Source organism: Phoenix dactylifera, chromosome 9 (assembly GCF_009389715.1).
Source record: "Phoenix dactylifera cultivar Barhee BC4 chromosome 9, palm_55x_up_171113_PBpolish2nd_filt_p, whole genome shotgun sequence".
NCBI classification, from domain to species: Eukaryota; Viridiplantae; Streptophyta; class Magnoliopsida; order Arecales; family Arecaceae; genus Phoenix; species Phoenix dactylifera.
Genome location: NC_052400.1, coordinates 19394074 through 19415127, shown reverse-complemented (window position 1 = coordinate 19415127; position 21054 = coordinate 19394074). Strand labels below are relative to the sequence as shown.

The window sequence follows — 21054 nt, the reverse complement described above, 5'->3', positions numbered from 1 at the left end:
GATAGGCTTACGAAGTCTTTCCCTCTTTTCCCATTCGCGATGCCGTGCATTGCATGTACCATGCTTTAGTTTAATTTTTCAGCTAAAACATATATTTAATTAAAAAATATATTTGTAAAATCTCCAGGTACATCTTACACCAACTCTTGGACCAAAACACGTGCAGAACGAGTCGCAGAACCCAGCACGTGCGAGTGTTTGGCAACACTGAGGGTTACTTTGGGCTCGTAAGAACGTGTATGCGACCAGAGAAATGCTTGTTTTAACAATATTGAACGGTCATATCGTATAAAGGTAGAAATATAACACGCTATATATACTGATCCTAATCTTTGGTAATAAATAAATTAACGATCTATTCATTCGAAATTTGTTTTTAGAGGATACGTTATTACGGGTTTAGAATTTTCAAAGAATGGTAGCTTGGCTAGCTAAGATTATCCGTATCCGGATTTATCCAAAATCACGGCATGCCTATGAACTGATAGAGTAAGAGAGAGAAGAGAAAATGTTCTATATATAATCACTACGAATTACCCTGCCCTCAAGCATTAATCTTTAAAACCTAAACATATGGCATCTTAATAATGAGACTGATTTGCCGTTTGGGCTGCTAACTAATAGGATTTAAAGGAAAAAGAATTGTATGGAGCAGGCACGAGGGATAAAATATAAAGCAGACTATTTATATTTCTTTCCGTTTCCATCAACCATCATATAAAGCTAAATGGTTCGGCCAACTTCCCGGCACGTAAGCATGAGGTGATAACGTGATATCTCGTCATACTGTAATTATATCATCAATAAACAAATCGATAAAGCTTATTTAAGCCGAAAACAAGATAGGTTTGAACTAATACCAAGTCAAAGACTACGGTCATGCAAACTCATCTCATGAATGGTGATATGGAAGTTGCTGCCGTGACCAGGTAACGGGGAACCTGTCGAGGACGAGATGGTCAAAACGTGGGCTCAGCTTATGGCGGTTTAATGTAAACCTAACTCTTTTACCTTTTCTTTTCTTTTATTTTATTTGTTTTTTTTGTTGTTTGAGGGTTGAGGATGGGGTGTACAAGTATAAAATTATACTGTTATTTAATGTGGTATATACATCTATCGTTGTTCGCAAAGCTAGCTCATTTAAATTACACTTGTTGATGGACTTGGTGGGATGTCAGATCAAGTCACATATTTTACCATTTCAATTTTTTTTTTAATCATGGAGGTTGGATTGTCTTGTCATCTAATTTGATTTTTTCCTTTACTCTATCTAGTTTGTTTTTTTCATGTCCTTTTTGTCACATGGATCATGTTTAGCCTTCTACTGAATCAATTCTACACATGGACCCAGTCTAATCTAATTGTCTCTTCTATGTAAGGGGAGCAATTTGATTTGTTAACAAGGATTGCACTAGAGTCATAATGACAAGACTACTATGTTTTATCTTGAATAGCCTAAATACAGGAGAAGGTAATATGGTCAGCGACTACTAAAATGTTCGGCCAAATCGGATTCATCTAGTAATTTCTCCTTTTTGACTATCCTCATTTTTTATCAGAGAACTTATATTTTACATCATGTGCGTTATGTGACCATGTACGCCAATAATCATATTATGTAAAATAGATAAATTTTACTCGATCTAGATGAAGAGAATTATATTAAAGAATTTTTAGATCCTTCACTTTTTTCTATAAAGATTTAAGTATATCTAAAGAAGAGCGTCGACAAGAACACGCGTGTGACATGGCATAATTAAGCCAAAACATATATATTTAAACTTCATCCTGCCATAAAAAAACGAGAGCAAGTTTTTGCTTAAACTACGAGTCTAACCAGCCTACTTCTAACTTATGCAAGCTAATTTAGCCGGACAGGACCCTGGAAGAACTGTGTAGGATTTAAAGAAATCACCTTGATCTATAAGAATGAATGCTATCATAATAATCATCCGGGACATGGATGGATATCATTGGCCGATCAAGTTGGAAGTTAATGGTCATCCTACCATTGCTGCCCCAAAATTTTCTCTATCATTCTTTAATCAATTTGGAATGAAAAGAAATGATGGTACTTTCAACTAATAAGCTAGGAGTGCAGACCAAAACGGGTCGTGGTGGTATCTCCTACGCGCAAAAGAAGAATGCGCTTAGATCGTCCGTGCAATGACGGTTCGAAGCGCTTTGAGATCTGTATTGTATAAGATCCAACGGTCGTCCAGCGCGAAGGAAGATGTATCCTTCCTTCGCGCGAAGGATGCAACCGCGTTCCGTCGGAAACGCCCACAAAGTTCTCCAAATCCACCCCAAGATCCACCCGCCGCCACCGTAAGAAGCCGTCCCATGTCAAGTCCATCACCGCCGCTCCCTCTCGTCTGGAGCCGCATCCCGACGAGGATTTCGCTCCTCCCGCCGCCCCTATACTCCTCCCCCAGTCCTCATTCCCCGGGAGAAAGATGGTCATTCTGGACCTCGACGAGACCCTGACCCGTGCCAAGACCGACCCCCTCCGAGAGGTACGACTTCATCGTCCACCACAGAACCAACGGCGAGGTCTACGTTTGGAAGCGCCCCGGGTGTCGACGAGCTCCTCCAAGAGGACGCCAAGGCCTTCGAGGTCGTCGTGCTCACCAGAGGGCTCAACAGGGAGTACGCGTCGCTCGTACCCGATCACCTCGATCCAAGAGGGGAGATCATATCATTCCGCCTGTACGTTGAGGGACTCCTGCAAGGAGATGGAGGGGAAGTTGGTGAAGGATCGGTCGGGTCGGTGATGGGGAGGGGTTAGGATCGGGTGGTGAGTGTGGATGATAACCCGAGTTCTTACGCATTCCAGCCGGAGAATGCAGTTCCGGTGGCCGCTCTCGGGAGCTTCAGACATTCTTCCAGGTTGCTCCTCTCTTTGAGGATCCACGGGATGCCATCTTGCACCATCTCTCAGAGAGCACGAATCAGAAACCGCAGATCTGATCTGAGCTCGGTCCTTGCTTATGAGATATGGCCGATTGATTGATTTCAGGATAGAAGTAGAGTCGAGTTACTATCAGAGAGGGCCTTTTAGGTTGCAGCAGCTAAGTTTTGTTGGACAAAGGAGGGTATTGTGCGGCCTTCAGGATCTTCCTGAATGCGCCATTCAGTCTGAGGCAGAATGGCGATGCAGGCTATTGATTCGTTGTGGTAATAGTGGGGATTGCATCTTAGATTCTTAAACATAACGAATCTTATTTTTAATCTAAGTTTATTCTTTCGGTTGTGAAATTTGTCTTGTGGCTCATTTGTGGCATTTGAATTGATGGAAGGAGGCAGGAACTTCAGTCTCTTTGTCTGGTACCTTTCGCAAAACATTTTAACAATTCACTGCATGCTGTGCGAGCTGATTTGGTGAAATATAAGTGCAAAGTTTCCTACTCTTGTTGCTGATCAGGTGACACAATCCTTTCATAGTCACAATGAATTCGAGAAACATAGGGTCTGCATATAAGTGTAAAGCTTGTATCGAGTTTGCACTGGAAGTTGATTTGATTGTTCAAAGGTGAAAGCATGCTTAATTAATGTTCAAGAACCTCACCGTGCTCTAGATATTAGTTTTACTTTCTTTTTTCTGTATGATTTGATCACTTTTGATCTTAGAATACCTATAGCTTGCTCGATGAAATTTGTAAACATACCAATCATCATTTAGCATAGGCATGCTATCCACCCTTCACAGCAAAAGAAACGGAGAGACCTCGGCATCTTTTCATGTCATATTTATGATCTGTTACCAGTATTGGCTAAAATGTTTTTAAGAAAGCAGAATCACATATATAAGAAGATACGAGAGGCCTTTATCAAGTTATCATAGCGCAACATATAATTGGAACAGGAATCATGAACATTTATGATTCTCTTTTTTATTGTAATTCGACTATAGTAAACAGGCTGCTATTGCCAGGTTCAGAAAGCTTTATTTCTGCTTCAATGAATGACACTCTCCAGCTAGGTAGATAGACTCGTACTTCAGTTTTCCCTGCATGCAACAATACCGTCGTTAGATCTTGTTAATAGTTGGAGAGATGATGTTTCAATCTACAGGACAGAGTTACGTCTCATAGGTAATTAACATAGATCGATCTTCCAATAAAGCTATATCTTCTGTGTCATAAAAACATATAGGGGACAATAATTTATACTATTACTTACAATAATGAGATTCTGTCCTCTCTCTCTCTCTCTTCCCTTCAATCTGTAAAATTCTAAAATGATGATGAGCGTAATATACTTGATATTTACCATTGTCATAACTGATGCAAAAACCACTCTTATGATTACTAATAGTGTTTAAATCATTCTACTAATTCAGTCACTGAAAAGTATTTTATGTTTTATGTTGCTGAATTTCTTTCTCTAATGCCTTGGAAGACAATTCTTTGAGATTAGATATGCAAAAGAAATATTGAACGACGGATAAACCATCCAAAAATCACAAACGATTACAATATAATATCACACAATTATAGTTCTGGCATAAAATACTATACCTTCAACTTTTCATTGCGATTGCATCATGAAACTTTTAGTTTATTGCAAGTTTTCCTAGCTTGTAATACGAGCAACGAATTCATTAATGACAGTCAATGAAAGAAGTCGATAACCGTGCAAGTGAAAATTTCCAGTCAATCAATCTCATGGATGCTCAAATACGTCAAAAATCATAAGCAAAGCAAAGACCTGTGATTCACATGATGCTGCAGTTGGCATTGGTGCTGGGCAACGGGAGCTCAACGTGGCACTGAGTAGAGACATTCTGGGCTTTCTCAGGAGTGACCAGCGGGTGCTCTTCCATTATTTTCTTAAGACAATTGCACACCACTGCCTTCCCCAGATATGAGCGAGCCCCTGCCGCAACCACTGCAGCACCAGCACAGCAGAGTTCTGATGGCTTATCAACAATCCGGTATGTGAAGGAGGGAAGGCAAGGCAGAAGGGGTCCAGAAATCAGGATGCAAGAAATATCACCCATTGTCATGGGTACGCCCAAGTGGAAGAGGAGGAACAGCAGGCCAAATGAGGCAGAAGAGGCCATTAGTTTTGTCCTAAGGTGAAGCGTAGGAGACGGTTTTCTACAAGTTTTGAGTGAATTAAGATTAGGAGGGATGGCGGTGTTTAAATAGGATAGGAGAGAGAGCGGAGCAGAAAAGTTATAAACAGGGGCTTTTATGGGGCGGCGAGAAGGATATCGGCTGGAACGGGAGAGAGCGAGCAGGGGAGAAGGATAGAAGGCCGCATTGATGCACGGTAGCAGATGGAGCGTGACCTTGGGGTTCGCATGTGGGGTGTATACCATTAAAACCGTTTCAGACAAACCGGAACAATGAGTAGGAAAGAAGCTATAATGGCTAAAATAAATGAAGAACTGATCTTTTAAGCAAAGTGATACTGTCATTTGCTCAATCAAATGCATGGTTTTCTCTTCACGAAACCAAATTTGGATACTTTTAGAAGGTAAATATTCTAAAGGATTTAAGTATAAAGTCAAAGGTCACATGGCTTGTTTGATAAACATATGAATAGAGCACTGATTCTTGAGAAGAAAATTGGACAGAACTCGATCGCAATTCATTGAGATAATGAAATTACATGCAAAGGGGGAAAAGAAGGAAAGCCTGCCTCAAAGAGGAGCTCAAAAGAGGGAAGAGAAAACAGATAATATCCAGGAAATCTACAACTTGGATCCCACAAAGACCAGAACCCAGCACTTCTTCGGGGAGAGAGTTTCAAGTGGAGGATATGAGGCAGCATGTCATAGTCTGTTTGATTTCTGATTACCCAGCCCGATACATATGCTGCTTGATGGAGTTTGATTGTAGGTGGAATTTCTCATTATAAATTTGTTTGAGTCGCTCATGTCATAGCTGAACTTGGCTCGTTTACATCCTTGCAAGCCTTGCTTATGATCTTGATGCTTATCTCTTGCCATAGTCCTTTGTTGGATTTTATGAGTAAGCGGACAGGCATATAATTCCCCAGATAAGATAAGGTATCAAGTATATGAATTGTTTCTCAATCAGAAGTTGAAAAAATTTGTTTCGTGGAAAAGTATGCTAGTCTTGGGCGTATAGTAATTGTCTTATTGGATTGACAACTCCAATTGTAGTTCTTGTGCCCAAGAGAACTTGCTCCATATCATTCACAAACATCCATACCGACAATGTTTCATTTCCTAAAACATGAAAGCCAAGAGCTTTCTCTCATTTGTATAGTATTTCTAGTTAGTCGAGTTCCATATCTCCAAAAGCAACTTCAGACAGAAGGTCCATCACATAAATCCACTGGAACAGGCTGATTAAAAGGAGGCATGATACTTTCATGAAAAAGAAGACTTCAGTGATAGGCTAACTCCATCCAGACCTAGCTGTATCACATAAGAACTTGCCCACCTGATTAACAAGGATGCCACCACTATGAAAGAGGTGTCATTTTTAGTAGCAGTTGGTTCAAGAAGTCTTATCATCCTATTTTCATATAATTTGTTGCAATACATAGAATTACATATGCCTGAAATTACGAAGAACAATGGTATCTAAATTGCTACGCCATCCTCTCATTCACAAATTATCTGATTATGGACTAGTAATGGGCTGGTTTTAGAGTAACAGAAGCATGTCTCAATTGGACGCAGGGATTTATTATTTATAACCTTTTATATCCTCCTAGTTACAGAGCCATAATTACCATTGAGCAAGTCATGCAATCCATGGCATAAGGATTGGATTTTTCAACACTGATGCTTTTGTTAAAACAGCAACCACCATAGCCATGTGACTGCACCTGAAGCTTTTACTTCCATGCCACATACTTCCTTTTCTTGGGTTTTGAACCCTCATACCAAAGGCTTTTGAAAGCACATAAGAACACAGCATACTGTCCTTATATCGATCTTGCAAGCACACATCTGCCTACCGGTTCTTTAGGGAGAGTGATTTGCAGAAAGCCATCCCTGCATCCAAAGCGACCACCATCAGTGAATTATGCAGTCAATCTGAATAGCTACTAATATACCTACATTTTCACAGGCCCTTCAAGGGTGCCTTTGTAAACCTCAACCATGTAACTGTATAAAGAACTCACAATGCTGTAAGGATCCATTTACACTTAATAGATGAAGAATATGAAAGGATGTTAGCTAAAACTTGATAATATAAACTCAACTTTGGATAGTCAAGCCTACAGTGTGTCAAGTTTTTATACACAAAAATAATGTCTAGACCATATCAGAACTTCATATGGAATACTAAATTCAGAATTTGCGTTCTCAGCAATAAAAAGTCATGTAGACAAATCACATTTCATGTTTTTCAAAAAAAGGAGATGCACCTGCAGGGCACAGACTTATATGATCATGTTTCATATTCATTCCTCACAAGACGGAGATTATCTGAGCCTTTCAGAAGGCCTAACGGAAGTGAGAGAGACACAAAAACAATTTGTAATTCCTCACTTACCCATGCAATGTTATGAGAGAATGCGGTCAATTCAGAATGTGCTATGTATCAGCACACATGCGATGGTAGCATATTTGGAAAATACACTGGTGTGAATCTGTATCCTGGAAATACCCGGTGGCAGGTTTGCATTGTTGTGGAGCATGTCATCAGGAGGAGGTTCATACCAAGACGAGACTCCTGGTTCAATTTCTATTTTCCTCTGTAGGTGATACAAGTTTCCCAATCATGACTTTTTAAAAAAATGTGTAATGAAAATGTGATAATAATATTAAAAATGTTGATCCGGAGAATTGAAGTTTAGTACGATTTCAAGGAATCAACAAATGCACAAGTTCAGACAATCTGGTAGTTGTAGAAACAAATCAAGCATGGATTCGTTAGGTCATTCCAGTTAGATGGAACAGGGTTTGTTAATCGATCACCTGCATTAATGTTAGCATCCACTTATTGACCTAAAAGAAAACTAGCAAAATGTTATCTTTTATCCTATAGTGCAGATGTTGACGCATAGTGCCCCTTCAGCAAACTATCCAATATCCAGGTGCATGTGTAACAGTTGCTAGTAGAACAGCAAAAGAGTATGACAAAATTAGCGTTCCTACCAGTTGACCATTTCCATAAGCCATGCTATAACATCTCACTACAAGTAAAAAATAGATTAGCTTCCAACAAATGGAAGAAGCTAAAGAGTTATTCATAGATGGAAGTCTATTTCAGATACAATAGAAATTATCTACAAGGAATTTTTGAGAAGATGCATAAAGATGAAAAATAAATGAAGATATCACTTACACAAATTCAGCTGAGACACTGTCCTTCTTCACATCATTTGGAAGAGGCCAAACAACTCGGAATGGCCCCTGTAAGATCTCCCTCTGGTGATAAACAGGGTTTGAGTTTCCAGCACAATTGGGCATCCTCCGCTGCTGAGCTGACCGTTTACCTATTATAGTCAGGCTATAAACAAATGACAAGGGTATATCAGTATCGAAAAATTAAAAAACTGTAGTTGATAGCAGTCAGACTAACATATAAGCCTAACAAAAATCATAGTTCATCTAACATCAAGCTATAAGCAAGTGGATTGAAAACTTAGGGAGATAGTGTGGAAGATCGAGTTAAGTGAAGAACAATCTTTAAACGAAAACCAGATTCACAAAAATATCATATCTCTAGTCTTACTCATGTTCTGCACATACTCATGTTCTACACTGGTAAGCCATCGAACAATATGAGCAAAATCTTAGCTTAAAGCTTGGAAAGAAAATGAAGAATGGATACAGTGTGAAAAGGTTAGGAAAAAAATAATCGTCACAATCTTGTTCATCTGCAGGAAGTTTATGAGATGAAGCTTAGTAAAATTACAACTTATGGATGATTTCAAATTCTATACATACTATGAAAGAAATAGTACTTGTTAAACATGATATTGTAAGATTAGTAAATGGTAGAGTCAGAATATAAGATGAAATTTACAAGTGATGGCTGAATTTGAAATTCTATACATACTACAAAAGATTTTGTACTTCCTAAACATGGTCTTGTAAGTTCAAGAAAAGGTAGAGTTGGATTATAAGATGAAACTGGGTAAAATTTACAGTTGATGGATAAATTTGAAATTCTCTGCATGCTCCAAAAGAAACAGTACTTGTTAAACATGGTCTCGTAAGTTTATTACAAGATAGATTTATGATGATCAAGCTCTAGTATGAGAAAAACGACGCTACCTTAATCCATCGAATTGGATCAGGATTTGAGCATGCTAGCAGTATTTGGAAAATAAAACATGCCATACCTTTTGTCATCCACCTCCACTCGCATGTCAATGATGCTGACACCTGGAATCTCCACCGTCACAACATAATTTGTCCTCGACTCTTCAACATCCATTCGGGGTGACCACTCCATTCCTGCATCAAATTTATTAATTACAGCATTGAACAAAAAACAATAATTCACAACAATCCTTAGCCTCAGAAATACATGTACAGTCAATATGCTACAGGGCAAAGTGAATATACCTGATAAATGACATTAAAAAAAATGACCTATATAGCCTGGGTTGCATAAGTTCACATACCTGTGAATCTCTAATCTGGTGCGAGCATGTTTTAAATTTCTATAGCATGTTACTTTGTGCAGTTGCACATAAGGATACACGGACATGATGATAATATAAAGGCTAACATTCAATCAGCCTTAGGAAGTGCCATACCATTAGAATTATAAGTCTGTCTTGTCCTGCTGCATACAAGCCGCTGTTTCTCAATCTTTCCACTATTTGGTCTCGCAAATTTGGGAGAGTCATTGGAAGATAGTGTTAAATCTTGTTTCACAGAACAATTATCTCTTGATGTCAATAAGGTGGATTCTGTCCGAGCTGGTCTAGAGAAGATGGGCTCTCCAAAAGGCTGGTAAGAAGAATCTCCCTTGCGAGGACAGGAATTCTGCTGAGAAGAAATACCGGGCCTAAGATTCTTAAAAGAACAGAAAAGGGCATCTCATATGGTTTTCACCAAGTTAAACTTTGGCTAGTTGCCCCTGAAAGGGATCTCAAGAACTAAGTAAAAGAACATTCACTACCTGTCTGGTAGAAACTTGCTGCATGAAATAAGCTTGAGACACAGACCCTTGGCGTGCGAAAAGCAATCTATTATCATAGCGTGGTACTATAGTGCTTAGAGTGCTACTGCAATTCTGAGGCAAAAAATTAAAGAGTGATTACCAAACAGAGGGGTGTGACATAGCAAATGCAACATAAAACCAGACAACTATCTAGATCAAGTTTAAAGGCAAAATTGGCTGCTAACAAGTATAAACTTCACGCATAAAACTGACAAAACTCATCCTTTCACTGAACAGGACTGAACTATCCTTGAAATAATGACATCGTTAAACAATGGCCACTATGACTATGATGTGATGCCTAACATTTAATAGTAACACAAATGGAGGTAGCTGCAAATTATCACAATGATCATTATTAATCATGTTGCATAAAATAACATTTCAAATTAAAGGCGTGTTTGGATATTCCTACAGGATTTGTGGATTAGGCCGCCAATCTTAGTACGACTCAATCAACCAAATACCTCCCAACTCCAATCTGTGAGAAGAAAAAAAAAATCCATGGCCTTTGGGTTAGGATTTATGTAAGCTCTTAGAAAATGCGAGGTAGATTAGCCAACAGGTCCGATTTCTGTAAGATTTTCAACCCAATCTTGTAAGAATATTCAAATGGATCTTAAATATATCATAGGATCCTAGCATGTCACCCCGTCACTCCACCAACTTAATCAGTTGGCAACCCCCCTGGGACAGTATAAATATCTAAAAAGTGATAAATTTTTTAAATTTTACATGACCCAATAATAATATTAATTTTATCAGCAATCTCTCACTGTGTTACATTTATAGTTAGTTATGTTAAAGAAGTAGCAAACACTTTACAAGAACAAAATTTGTTCTAAGATATCATTGCTTCACATAGAAAAGGCTTGCCGGTGGGAATTAGGAGGCTTACCATGGGAAAGAGGTGGGGATTGGGCGGCGAGACCTCACCCGGTCCGGCCACGTGGTCGAAGATCCGACTCATCCTCCTCCTAGCTATCTCGTGCTCCATCTCTCCTACGACTACGGTATCCGGCTTGCTCCGCGTTCCTTCTTCTATTCGAGCTCTAGCTCCGCGTGAGGGGAGAAGGATATGCCCATGTATAAATCTTTTCTTTGGCTGTTATTTGAGGAGGAGGAGATCTTTTCTTTGACGAGCTGCGGTCGTGACACGTGTAGAATCCTTGCGAAATATCACGGTGTGGGTCCCAGCCGATAGATATTAGATCGTTCGGACTTTGTGAAGAGAGAAGCACTTGATATTTGAGAAGATTGACCCGACGGGATCGGATAGGCGCCGGAGAATAGCGAACAGCATCACAAGTTGCTCCATGCTGAGTTGCTGAATGTCATACAAATGAAGTTTCTCAGGCCCCGACGGAAATATTTCTCCATGCACTGCCATGGAGATATCCGAACACCCAAATTAATACGTAAAGAGTGATGAAAAAAAATAAAAATCCCTGCCAATATGATCAAAACAAGATCATTTGCTATTGCTTTACACAAAATAAGATGGCTATATTTCTTAATCAAGGCATGGATATCAACAATATGTTTACATGTAGCCAGAAAATTCAAATAGTGGGGCTAAGAATGACAGTAACAGCCGGAAACTCATTTATCAGTTTGCATTGGCGAGGCTACCAAAGGACAGGCTCTTTTTCCATGTGTTAGGGAGTTCCCAGTATACAAATAGGCAACTCTGAATGCGAGAAATGTCATTGGCTATTGTCTCGTGCTTCTTGTAAACCTTAGTTTGGCACTCGAAGAAAAAATGTAAATACTTCAAGATGTAAGTGTTCAATTAAAAGCTCTGCAAATGTATATACCCTCTGCTCATGCCATTAACCTGCAAATTGTACTGTTAATTTGGGCTTGTTTTCTCATCAAGAAGCATGCTAGTTAAGTTAGACAAATGCCAGTGGTTTATTTGTTCCTACTTGTTGAGAATGACATTAGGTTTGATGCATGCTGGTGGCAATATCACAAGGCTTGTCATTCCTTTTGCTTCCAAGCATGTAGGACCAACATCACCCCCACCTTATATAATTATTCCGGCTTTCCTTGGCTCCCCGTTGAGATGGTTGTGCTGCAGGTGCGTTTGTAGGTTGTGCACTCAATGGAAGCATAGTCACTACTGGAGCTTCTGAAATTTCCATCTTCATGGTGCTTCAGTCGAGGCATCAGATATCCTTCTCGAGTTGTTCTGTTTCGAGCTCTGTCCGGAAGCTGGAAAACTAAGCAGCCAAGAATTGAGTCGAGCTTATTTTCCTGCTTTTGCTTCATGATTACTTCTGGTTCAGCTGAAAAATATGCAGAACCATCATGTATCTGATGAACGTAGAATTCAGCTGCATCAGTTTTAATATATGGTGAGGGAATTCAGCCTGTCAAATGCTTCCACAGCTTCAAAAAAAACAGGGACTTGGGAGGCAGCTTTTTTTTCTTGTCGCCGCCGGTCTGTGGTCGTCCGCAGCAACCTCTTCTTCATAAAAAACAAACCCTTATATATATAGTCTAAAACTTAACCTAACTTAATAAAGATTAGCACTAAAAAACAAACTATTTCAACTAAAATTGAAATAAGAAACAAAGATAAATTTGAAATAAAATCCTAGTACAAGCACAATAAACAATAAACTTACAACATGGAAGAAAAGGATCATAGAGCACTGAGGCAGGAACGAGCAGCACCGGCCACCCACAAGGCAGAGCACATACTATCGGAACCAGCAAAGAAAAAATATTTTGAAAAATAAAAAATAAAATAAAGAGATTTAAAGAGAGAACGCCCGCCACCCACCAAGCTAACACCATTGTTTGTATCGCATTTTAATCAACATTAGATAATCGACATGGAATGTTGCAACGCTCGGTCTGCATTTGGATTTTATTACAGTCGCCGCTATTGCATTTGTTTAATTAAATCTCTGGACTCTTATTTTGGTGTTTGATCATGGATAGCTGGAAGAAAGGTAGACAAATTTCCACAAGGAGGCTAGAGGATAACAACGTTAACTTCTCAGATACCACATGTAATGAAAGATTCCTATCTGCATGTATATCTTGATTGGGCTGAGCAATGATGTCTAGTTTACGAAAAGGAAATATTGTTTCAAATCAAAGTTTTTACAACATTGCAATTATACAATGAGCATCCCATGTTATCAGCTCAAAGTGCAATGTATCCTGATGTTTAAATACATGAAACATGCATCTAGATAAAAATATCATACATATATTTTTCCTAGCATCAATATAAATATAATATTACATTTCCATATGAGTATATTCGTAAACAATCAGAACTCTAGATAAGCAGCTATAACTATTATAATCTTTTAACAATAGAGCTGGAAATGGTAGTAACAAATACATCAATCTTGCTTGAGTAACACCCTGTCAACTAATCTCACCTTGGAAAGAATAAGAGGCAACAAATTTTTCTTTTTTTCTCCATTAATTTGCCACGCACAACTGATTACATTTCCATAGAAAACGAAATCTATACATGGTCAAAACCTTTGTCATTAAGAACCATAAATACTAAGCAAGCTCATATTTCCATCTTCTTGCATCAATCACTGATACAACAATTTCCACTACAAAAATAGAGCAACTCTAGTGCTCAACTAAAGATGATGTCAAGCCCTAAGTTTGCTTGAATTGTCAATTACTAAGACTGACTACCTCCTTCAGTAATTTACGGACAGAAAATTTTAGATCATTGGGAATAAATAGTTGTTGAGGAACTGAATCCAAAGCAAATAAAGCAAGAATTCTCATCGCATCAGCTAGGATCAATTTTTCCTCTCTAGCTACTCTTTGGTTCACAAATTTGCATGAGCTTTTAAGCTTGCATCCTCGACATATCTGAAAGAATTTGAAAAAAAGAGAATTATCTTCAAGTTTAAATAATATTTATCTGGTTTAGTCTGCACTAAAAACAATGAAACCACTTACAACATCCTCCTGAATGCTGAAGAAAGAACGCAATCTTTTAGCTGAGAAAACTGTTTTTCTCTCTATTGATGGGCAACCAAAAAGAGCAATCTTTTTTAAATCACTTCCAGACAACCACCTGTTGTTCAGATAATTAAGAAGGCGAAATTAAACGCAGTTAAAATTTATATTTTGCACCATATGGCAGCTAAAAGAAGGCTAAATCAGGTTCTTAATCAAGAAGCAAGCATCCTCCATCTTGTTCTCTTTTGTACACCTTCAACTCCTCATAGTTTCAGCCTGTGTGAACTATTAGCAAAAAAAAGTAGGGGTGTATATATAAAATAACTATTTCAAGGTGATGAAGAAAGTAATAAAATTGTGGTTAAACTTGAACAAAACTAACACTGATACAGAGGTTTTTTGTACCCACAGCAATAATTCACAACACTGCATAAAAAACCTTTTCAACATTCACAGGACTTCAGTTGGACCACCTATATAAAGAAATATATATATGATCAATATAGAAGTAACTGATTTAAACACCAAAGGCAAAGCAATATTGAAATAGAGAAAACATAACTACCTCATTGAATTGGAAATATTGCAGAGCACAAATCTGTGGTCAGATGACAACTAAAAAAGAATCTACTAAAATTTCTCACCCATCACCAAGAAGAAATCTTGCTTGATGCACTCTATTGAACTAAAGATGACAGTGGAAGGTGAATTCATATAGCTAATACATGAAGTCAGTCCCAAAAACCAATAACGTAAAGAGGAAAATGATTGTAAGTACCAAGTCAAATACCAGAAATTGGTATGCGAGGTATGATAATGGTAAATTCCAGACCATGACAAAATCAAAGGACCCTTTAACTGACTCGATATACATTTACATACATACATATATACATAAATACATTCATACATATGCATACATATATATGAGCTTTAAGATTTGGATAACAAAGGACCATATGCCGCAGCACTTCCAAAAAAAGATAATAACAGAAAAAGAGCATTTTCATATGTCAAGGCAGCTGGAAACAAAATTGTTGCTGAAGCAGCATAAGTAAAAAGAGTTTCTCAAAATTATCATCCCAGTCAACAACATAAGATCTTCTACAGTTACTAGAATGCACACCTACTGCTAACGACCACAGGCCTCTCAACTCATAACTACTAGTGAGAAACAAGTCCTCATGGACCCGCTAAGAATATGAATTTTGCAAAGATCCCTAGAAGCTACTAGCTTGTATATAACCAAGACAATCAAATGAACTGTAATAACAAATTGTTGTTAATGCCTTTCGACTCGACCAGGTTCAATCAGTCCACTGCTAGATGCTTGCTGAAAATACTGAAGAACAGCAGAAGGGTAACAAAGAAAGTTGTTATCACCAGTGGGAGCACTAAACTTTTTAAGTCATTTTGTATTCTTATAGCATGTATCAACTCTTCTAGGAGCTCCTTCAAGATAAATGAAGATTCATCTATAAACTTCCCTTTTAGTTGTTCATATGGAAAATATGATTATCTTCTAGTGTGCTGAGACAGGTTATAAAGTACGAAGGACACCAACCCATAATAAGCTTCCCAAGCAGCATTCATTATCAGGCAGGCCTAGTGAAATTGCTAAAGATTAGAAAATTTTTTGAGTGAAACGGGTAACGAGAAGATGCCTTCATGGATGTTTATTTTGAGTAATGTAACTTAAGCCAGGGACTCTTGGACAAGCGTAATTGTTTCCATGTACAGGCCCAAGAAATCCTTAGATATTTTATTAAAAGAAACAAGACAAGTGAGGACTGACCCATCATTGTCTGACAGATATCTAAACTTATATACACGTGCAGATCGGCCAAATTGGCATCTAGGATCAATGAAAACCATCAAGCAGTTCATATCCCACCAATTTTTCAGATTTCACGAGAGAATAAAGGGAAGATTGGGTTCTCAAATCTGCTTGTGATGGCAAGATGTTAAAATTTCACAAACTGATTATAAAAAAAAAAGATGCATGACACCTAATGATCAAACTTAACCATTCACCAACTTAGGAAGTTGGAAAATTATTCTTTCCAACCTATGAGGATAAACTAAAAAATACGGTCACTAAGGACCATAATAATGGGAAAATCTGTAACTAAAGACTTCATGCATATCCTATACAAGAATCACACTTCAGGCTTATGGATGCATAGTTGACAGCCTTCTGGACAACCATGAAGAGAAAGAGTTTGCAAGCCTAAAAAGACATGATTGGAACATATTGACATTTGAGACAAGATGCAATTGAATCGGCTTCCGAGAAACAAATATGGAGACATGCATTTTTGTCAATATGTCACTAGGCAAACTCAAACAAGTTAAAAGTATTTCAGAAACCAAACAGCTAGAATAGCGAACAAACTTTCAAGACCGATGCAGCAAGAGGCGTATTCACATGATTCTCAATGTTTAGTTGATTTCACATGGCCCAGAAGGTAGCAACAAGATAAAAGGTCCAACACATTTATCATGCCTCATATCATAAAAAACATGATTAATATAGGCTATCTCCAATCAAGAGACTGCTAGCAAAATTCATGGACAAAAGACATCCAGGTAAAACTTACATTATAATCAAAGGCAGCATCCAATATGGTTTCTGAATTCAATATGTTGGACTCGTCATCTTTGAATCAACTCCAAGCCCAACAAAAAGTAGACTTGAAATGGAATGCAAAAGAACAATGTAAATCTTCATATATCTTAAAAATAATAAACTAATATACATCATAAAAGTGTGGTTCTGGTTCTATCTAACTTGATTTTTTTCAGCACTTTAGACCTGGCTGAAATATCATCCTTTTTTACTTCTCCATGAATAAAATGGGACGGATCTATTATTATCTACCATAATTTTACATTTTATAACTTCGTCTTCATCTAACCCATGTTGTTCGCTATATCACAGACTTATGATTTTTGCATTGTCCAAAGTCCATGAGGAACCCAAATTAATTCCATGTAGCCGATTTAGCCTTTCCTCTTGTGCTATATCTTCATTAGACTTGTGCCACTCCCTCAACTTAGAACTTAACCCTTAGAACTTGGGCAAGCATGCCATTCCCTTAGCAACTCCGAACCCAATCCTTAAAACTTAGGTTAGTAGGAGATTAAAATAGCGAGAAAGCAGAATGGATGAATAGAACATAGGTATTCACTATAGAAGTGGTGAGCACCACAATTTTAGAGAGTTGGGTTACATATGAGAACCGCTCCCCTCTTGTCCATCCAACAGATAAAACAATGTAGATACAAGATATTCCCAAAAAAAATATATATATATCTAGGAAAACGTTCTGGAAAAATCTATAGTGGTCTAAAAGAACTCTGGATTTCTCCAGAGAACTCTACACTCTTCACAAAATAGCGTCGTCCTGCGAGTCACACCATTCAATTCAAGGATATTGATAACAGTCAGGAAATAAACATACAACTCAAAGAGTGAAGGTATCATGAAGATTGCTTACTTCGCAATTTCTTGGTGATCTTGACCGAACTTCTCCGCAGCTGATTTCAGGAAATGGCGAGAATATAAGGTGGACGGGATATCCTTGGGATCCAATGGGCCTTCTCGGGAGAAATTTGCGTCTTTTAGGTACCCCTCCTCTTCCAAGCGGCTCACAAGCGACAGCACCTCCGGGGAGAGTTCTTTGGGGAACTCCTTCTCTTCCATCGGCCGATACCTAGAAGAACCATATACGGGCACCCGCCTCTCCTTCTTGGAGATCCCATCTGGTACTGGTGGAAGCTTTTTGACCCCTGGAACCACCGAGGGCTTCGCGAAGATCGAATACAGGCTTCTGGGCTTCGATTCAAGGTCCGTGGATTCGGCGTTCTGGGGATTGGAATAGAGGGTGGAGGAATCCGAGTCGATTTCTTGGGCCGCGGGTGAGGAGAATGTTCTTGGAGGGGAGAATAGCCGGGAAGAAGGATTGGAAACCCTAGAATTGGGGTTTGGGGAAGGATTGAGGGGATCGAGGAGAGGGTGTCGTAGGAGTTGGAGAGAAGCGGCCTTGTGGTGGAGGAGAAAGCCGTGGAGATTAATGGAGCGGAGGGCTGCCACGAAGACCATCCTCCGCGGTGGCTTCTTGGTAGGAGCCGGGCGCCAGGTCGGAGGAGTTAGCGTTAAGGTTAAGCCAGTTGCCGTCAAGCCAGATGCCGGAAAGCCGATGCGGGTGAAACGGGAAAGTGCTCTTGGCTTGGGCTCTGAAAATCCGGTCAAAATGTTTGGAAGTTGTGGTCAGCTAAGATTCTCTTCGGTCTAGGGTTGAACCGGACACAATCATAGTTGCCCATAATAAACTCCATTTTGATTAACTTAGACACATTTAATTTCCCACTTCAATGTCTAAGAATTAATTAGCGTGCAAGGTAGCATTATTTTTAAACATGCCAAGCACAAATTTGAAATGGACTTCTAAGATTAATCTTATATATTGCTAGCTGCAATGCAAGCAATAGTTTCGAGATTGCATTCCTCCTCGTAGTTAAGCATGTACTATGGTCAAATTCTCTAATATTATATATTGCTAGCTGCAATGCGAGCAATAGTTTCAAGATAGCATTCATCCTCGTAGTTAAGCAAGTACTATAGTCAAATTCTCGGGAGTCCTAAGATTTCAGCATTAACAATGTGGTAGGGCTTATGTGGTTGTCGAGGTTCAACAATGCATAGGTTAGTGTTATTCAGTATGATGTATGCTTGATTTTGTACGATTCATCAAAATTTGATGCAAATTCAGGTGCAATTTAGCATGGGCTTGAACAAATATGCCGAGGGGTTATTCATGTAATATTCACCGTTTGTCTCTTATTATATTTTCCCAAATCCTCAAAAAGAGAGAGGCCAACTTGAACTATTATTTGGTGCTTCATTATGGTTAATATACGAATCTCCCAATTACAACTCAAAAAACATAATGCATAGTTAGCCTAGAAAATTATCAATAGAGGCTAATGGAATCTTAAATGTACTTTGTATATGCTAAGAGTTAAAAACTGACGCAATTGACCAAATCACATGGAAAAAATGGAATTGTACAAGACGAATAGACCTATATTATCTAGATGATCTACTATCGTTCAATAATCTAACGGGGGAGAACAACTATCTCTTCGCTCCAACTCAAACTTGAACTACTCTCGGATCAAGTCGAGCTGGACTTGGAGAACACCATGATGATGCCATCGGGGCGGCTTGCCCAAGTTAAGGCACAAGTAGCAAGCCAACAGCCCTCCTAGCTCCTCTAAAGTTATTTGACCTTGACTCCAAGCTAGGCTAAAAACTGCTAACAAAACAAAAGATAAGGGGTGGTTCTATATACACCCCCCCTATTGCTAAGGACACCCCCCAAAAACCAAAAAAAAAATACCCAAACTAACCTTTAGTGTAATTACCATATTGCCCTTGAAATTTTCACAGTACACCCCCCCTTCCTCCTTCTCCGTTTCGTTTTGAAAAGAAAAAAAAAAACACCTCTCAAACCCCCCTTAAACCCCTCGATCCATTTACATCGTTTAGGCGATCTTTGAAGGAGATTTAAGCCCCATTCGAAGCATGGACAAGCAACTAGTGATTTGGGACGAAGAATCGGCCGCAAAGGTACGTGTTCCACCTTGTTTCGAATTTTTTTTTTTTTTCACGGTTCGTGCTCCGTTCGGCACTGGATCACCGAACAAAAGGCTTCTGTTCGGCTGAACAGTGCCGAACAGAAGCCTTCTGTTCGGCAACCCTCAACCGAACTCTTCTGTTCGGCTGCACAGTGCCGAACAGAAGGCTTCTGTCCGGCACTGTGCAGCCGAACAAAAGGGTTCTGTCCGGCTCTGTGCAGCCGAACAGAATGCCGGCGACGAGAGGGAGAAGGGGGAACGGGGGGGTTTTGGGCGTTGGCGAGGTGCTTTGGGCGGAACAGTTCAAAGGGAGACGGAGGGGGTTTGGCCGCCGGCGAGGTGCTTGAGGCGATGTTTTTTGGGCGGAAGGGAGAAGCCGGCGGGTGTTTTGGAGGGGAAGAGCGGGGTGGGGGGGGGTTTGGGGGGTGTAGAGAGCAATTTAGGTGAGAGGGTGGGGAGGGTGGGGGGTAATTTAGGAATTTTTAATTTTTTAGGGGTGTCCTTGGCAAATGGGGGGGGTGTAGAGAGTATTTAATTTTTTTTTAATTTTTGGGGGGTGTCCTGAGCAATAGGGGGGGTGTATATAGAACCACCCAAAGATAAGAATATTTGCACAAGAAATGATATAAAATTATAGAGTTATTTTAGCAACATAGAAATTTTACATTTGAATTTGATGCAGGCAAAGATAACCTTATTCTTGAAACTACTAACAATATCAAATAACCTTGTTCTTGAAACTACTAACAACATCAAACCAACGTGTGTTGGCACAAGTTAGTAATTTGATGCATTTTTTTTCAGACATGATGCTTGTTTGTGTAATTATACGAGGTAAGGATTAAAATTTGGTACTCTTAGTCCAAACAATACCTATTTTACATTTAACCTATTATCCAATGTATCATAATTTATTTTTTTATCTAAAATAACAACACTTTTAATGTTTTTATAGAAACCTTTAACAAGCATGAAAACTAAGCATGCAGTATATCTAACATTATTAACACTATATTCCATCATTATCTTTTTATGAGGTATTTTATATAAATATTAGAAAGAGCAAAGAAAATAAAGTTCTAAAAAGAGAAGAGAAAAATTTTGTTTGCTGATAAAGATGTGCCCTCGTCTTGTAAATCGGGTCCCAATGCTCTCAAAAAACGACAAACTTTCCTTTTTCTTGTCCTGCTTATCTTTCCAAGTGCTCGTGTGAAAGCTATGCACGCGGACAGACTTCTAGATGATTGCATGAGATCTCTGTCACCGGTGGGGTCGCTTCTAGAAATCCTCCGACGTGTCGAGACCATCTTCCGGACGCCCGCATAGACACTTCTAAACGCGAGCC

At 39.0% G+C, this 21054-nt stretch overlaps 2 protein-coding genes across 4 annotated transcripts; both read right to left on the bottom strand.

Moving 5' to 3' along the window:
• Window positions 1–6471: 6471 nt before the first annotated feature.
• Window positions 6472–11194, bottom strand: LOC103710269. Of its 3 annotated transcripts, none has more exons than XM_026805884.2 (6): window positions 11011–11194; window positions 10071–10184; window positions 9703–9964; window positions 9283–9397; window positions 8280–8444; window positions 6472–6979 (listed from the first exon to the last, which is right to left on the bottom strand). In XM_026805884.2, the coding sequence occupies exons 1-6, from the start codon at window positions 11107–11109 to the stop codon at window positions 6910–6912; spliced, it is 825 nt and encodes a 274-aa protein (XP_026661685.2). In that variant the 5' UTR covers window positions 11110–11194; the 3' UTR covers window positions 6472–6909. The 3 variants fall into 3 exon arrangements, with proteins under 3 accessions (XP_026661685.2, XP_008794155.2, XP_008794154.2); XM_008795933.3 differs by having other exon boundaries at window positions 9703–9934; window positions 11011–11193; XM_008795932.3 differs by having other exon boundaries at window positions 9703–9937; window positions 11011–11192.
• A 2333-nt stretch (window positions 11195–13527) lies between these two features.
• LOC103710271 lies at window positions 13528–18422 on the bottom strand. Its single transcript, XM_008795935.4, has 3 exons — window positions 17567–18422; window positions 14064–14181; window positions 13528–13973 (listed from the first exon to the last, which is right to left on the bottom strand). The coding sequence occupies exons 1-3, from the start codon at window positions 18169–18171 to the stop codon at window positions 13770–13772; spliced, it is 927 nt and encodes a 308-aa protein (XP_008794157.3). The 5' UTR covers window positions 18172–18422; the 3' UTR covers window positions 13528–13769.
• Between the last annotated feature and the right edge of the window lie 2632 nt (window positions 18423–21054).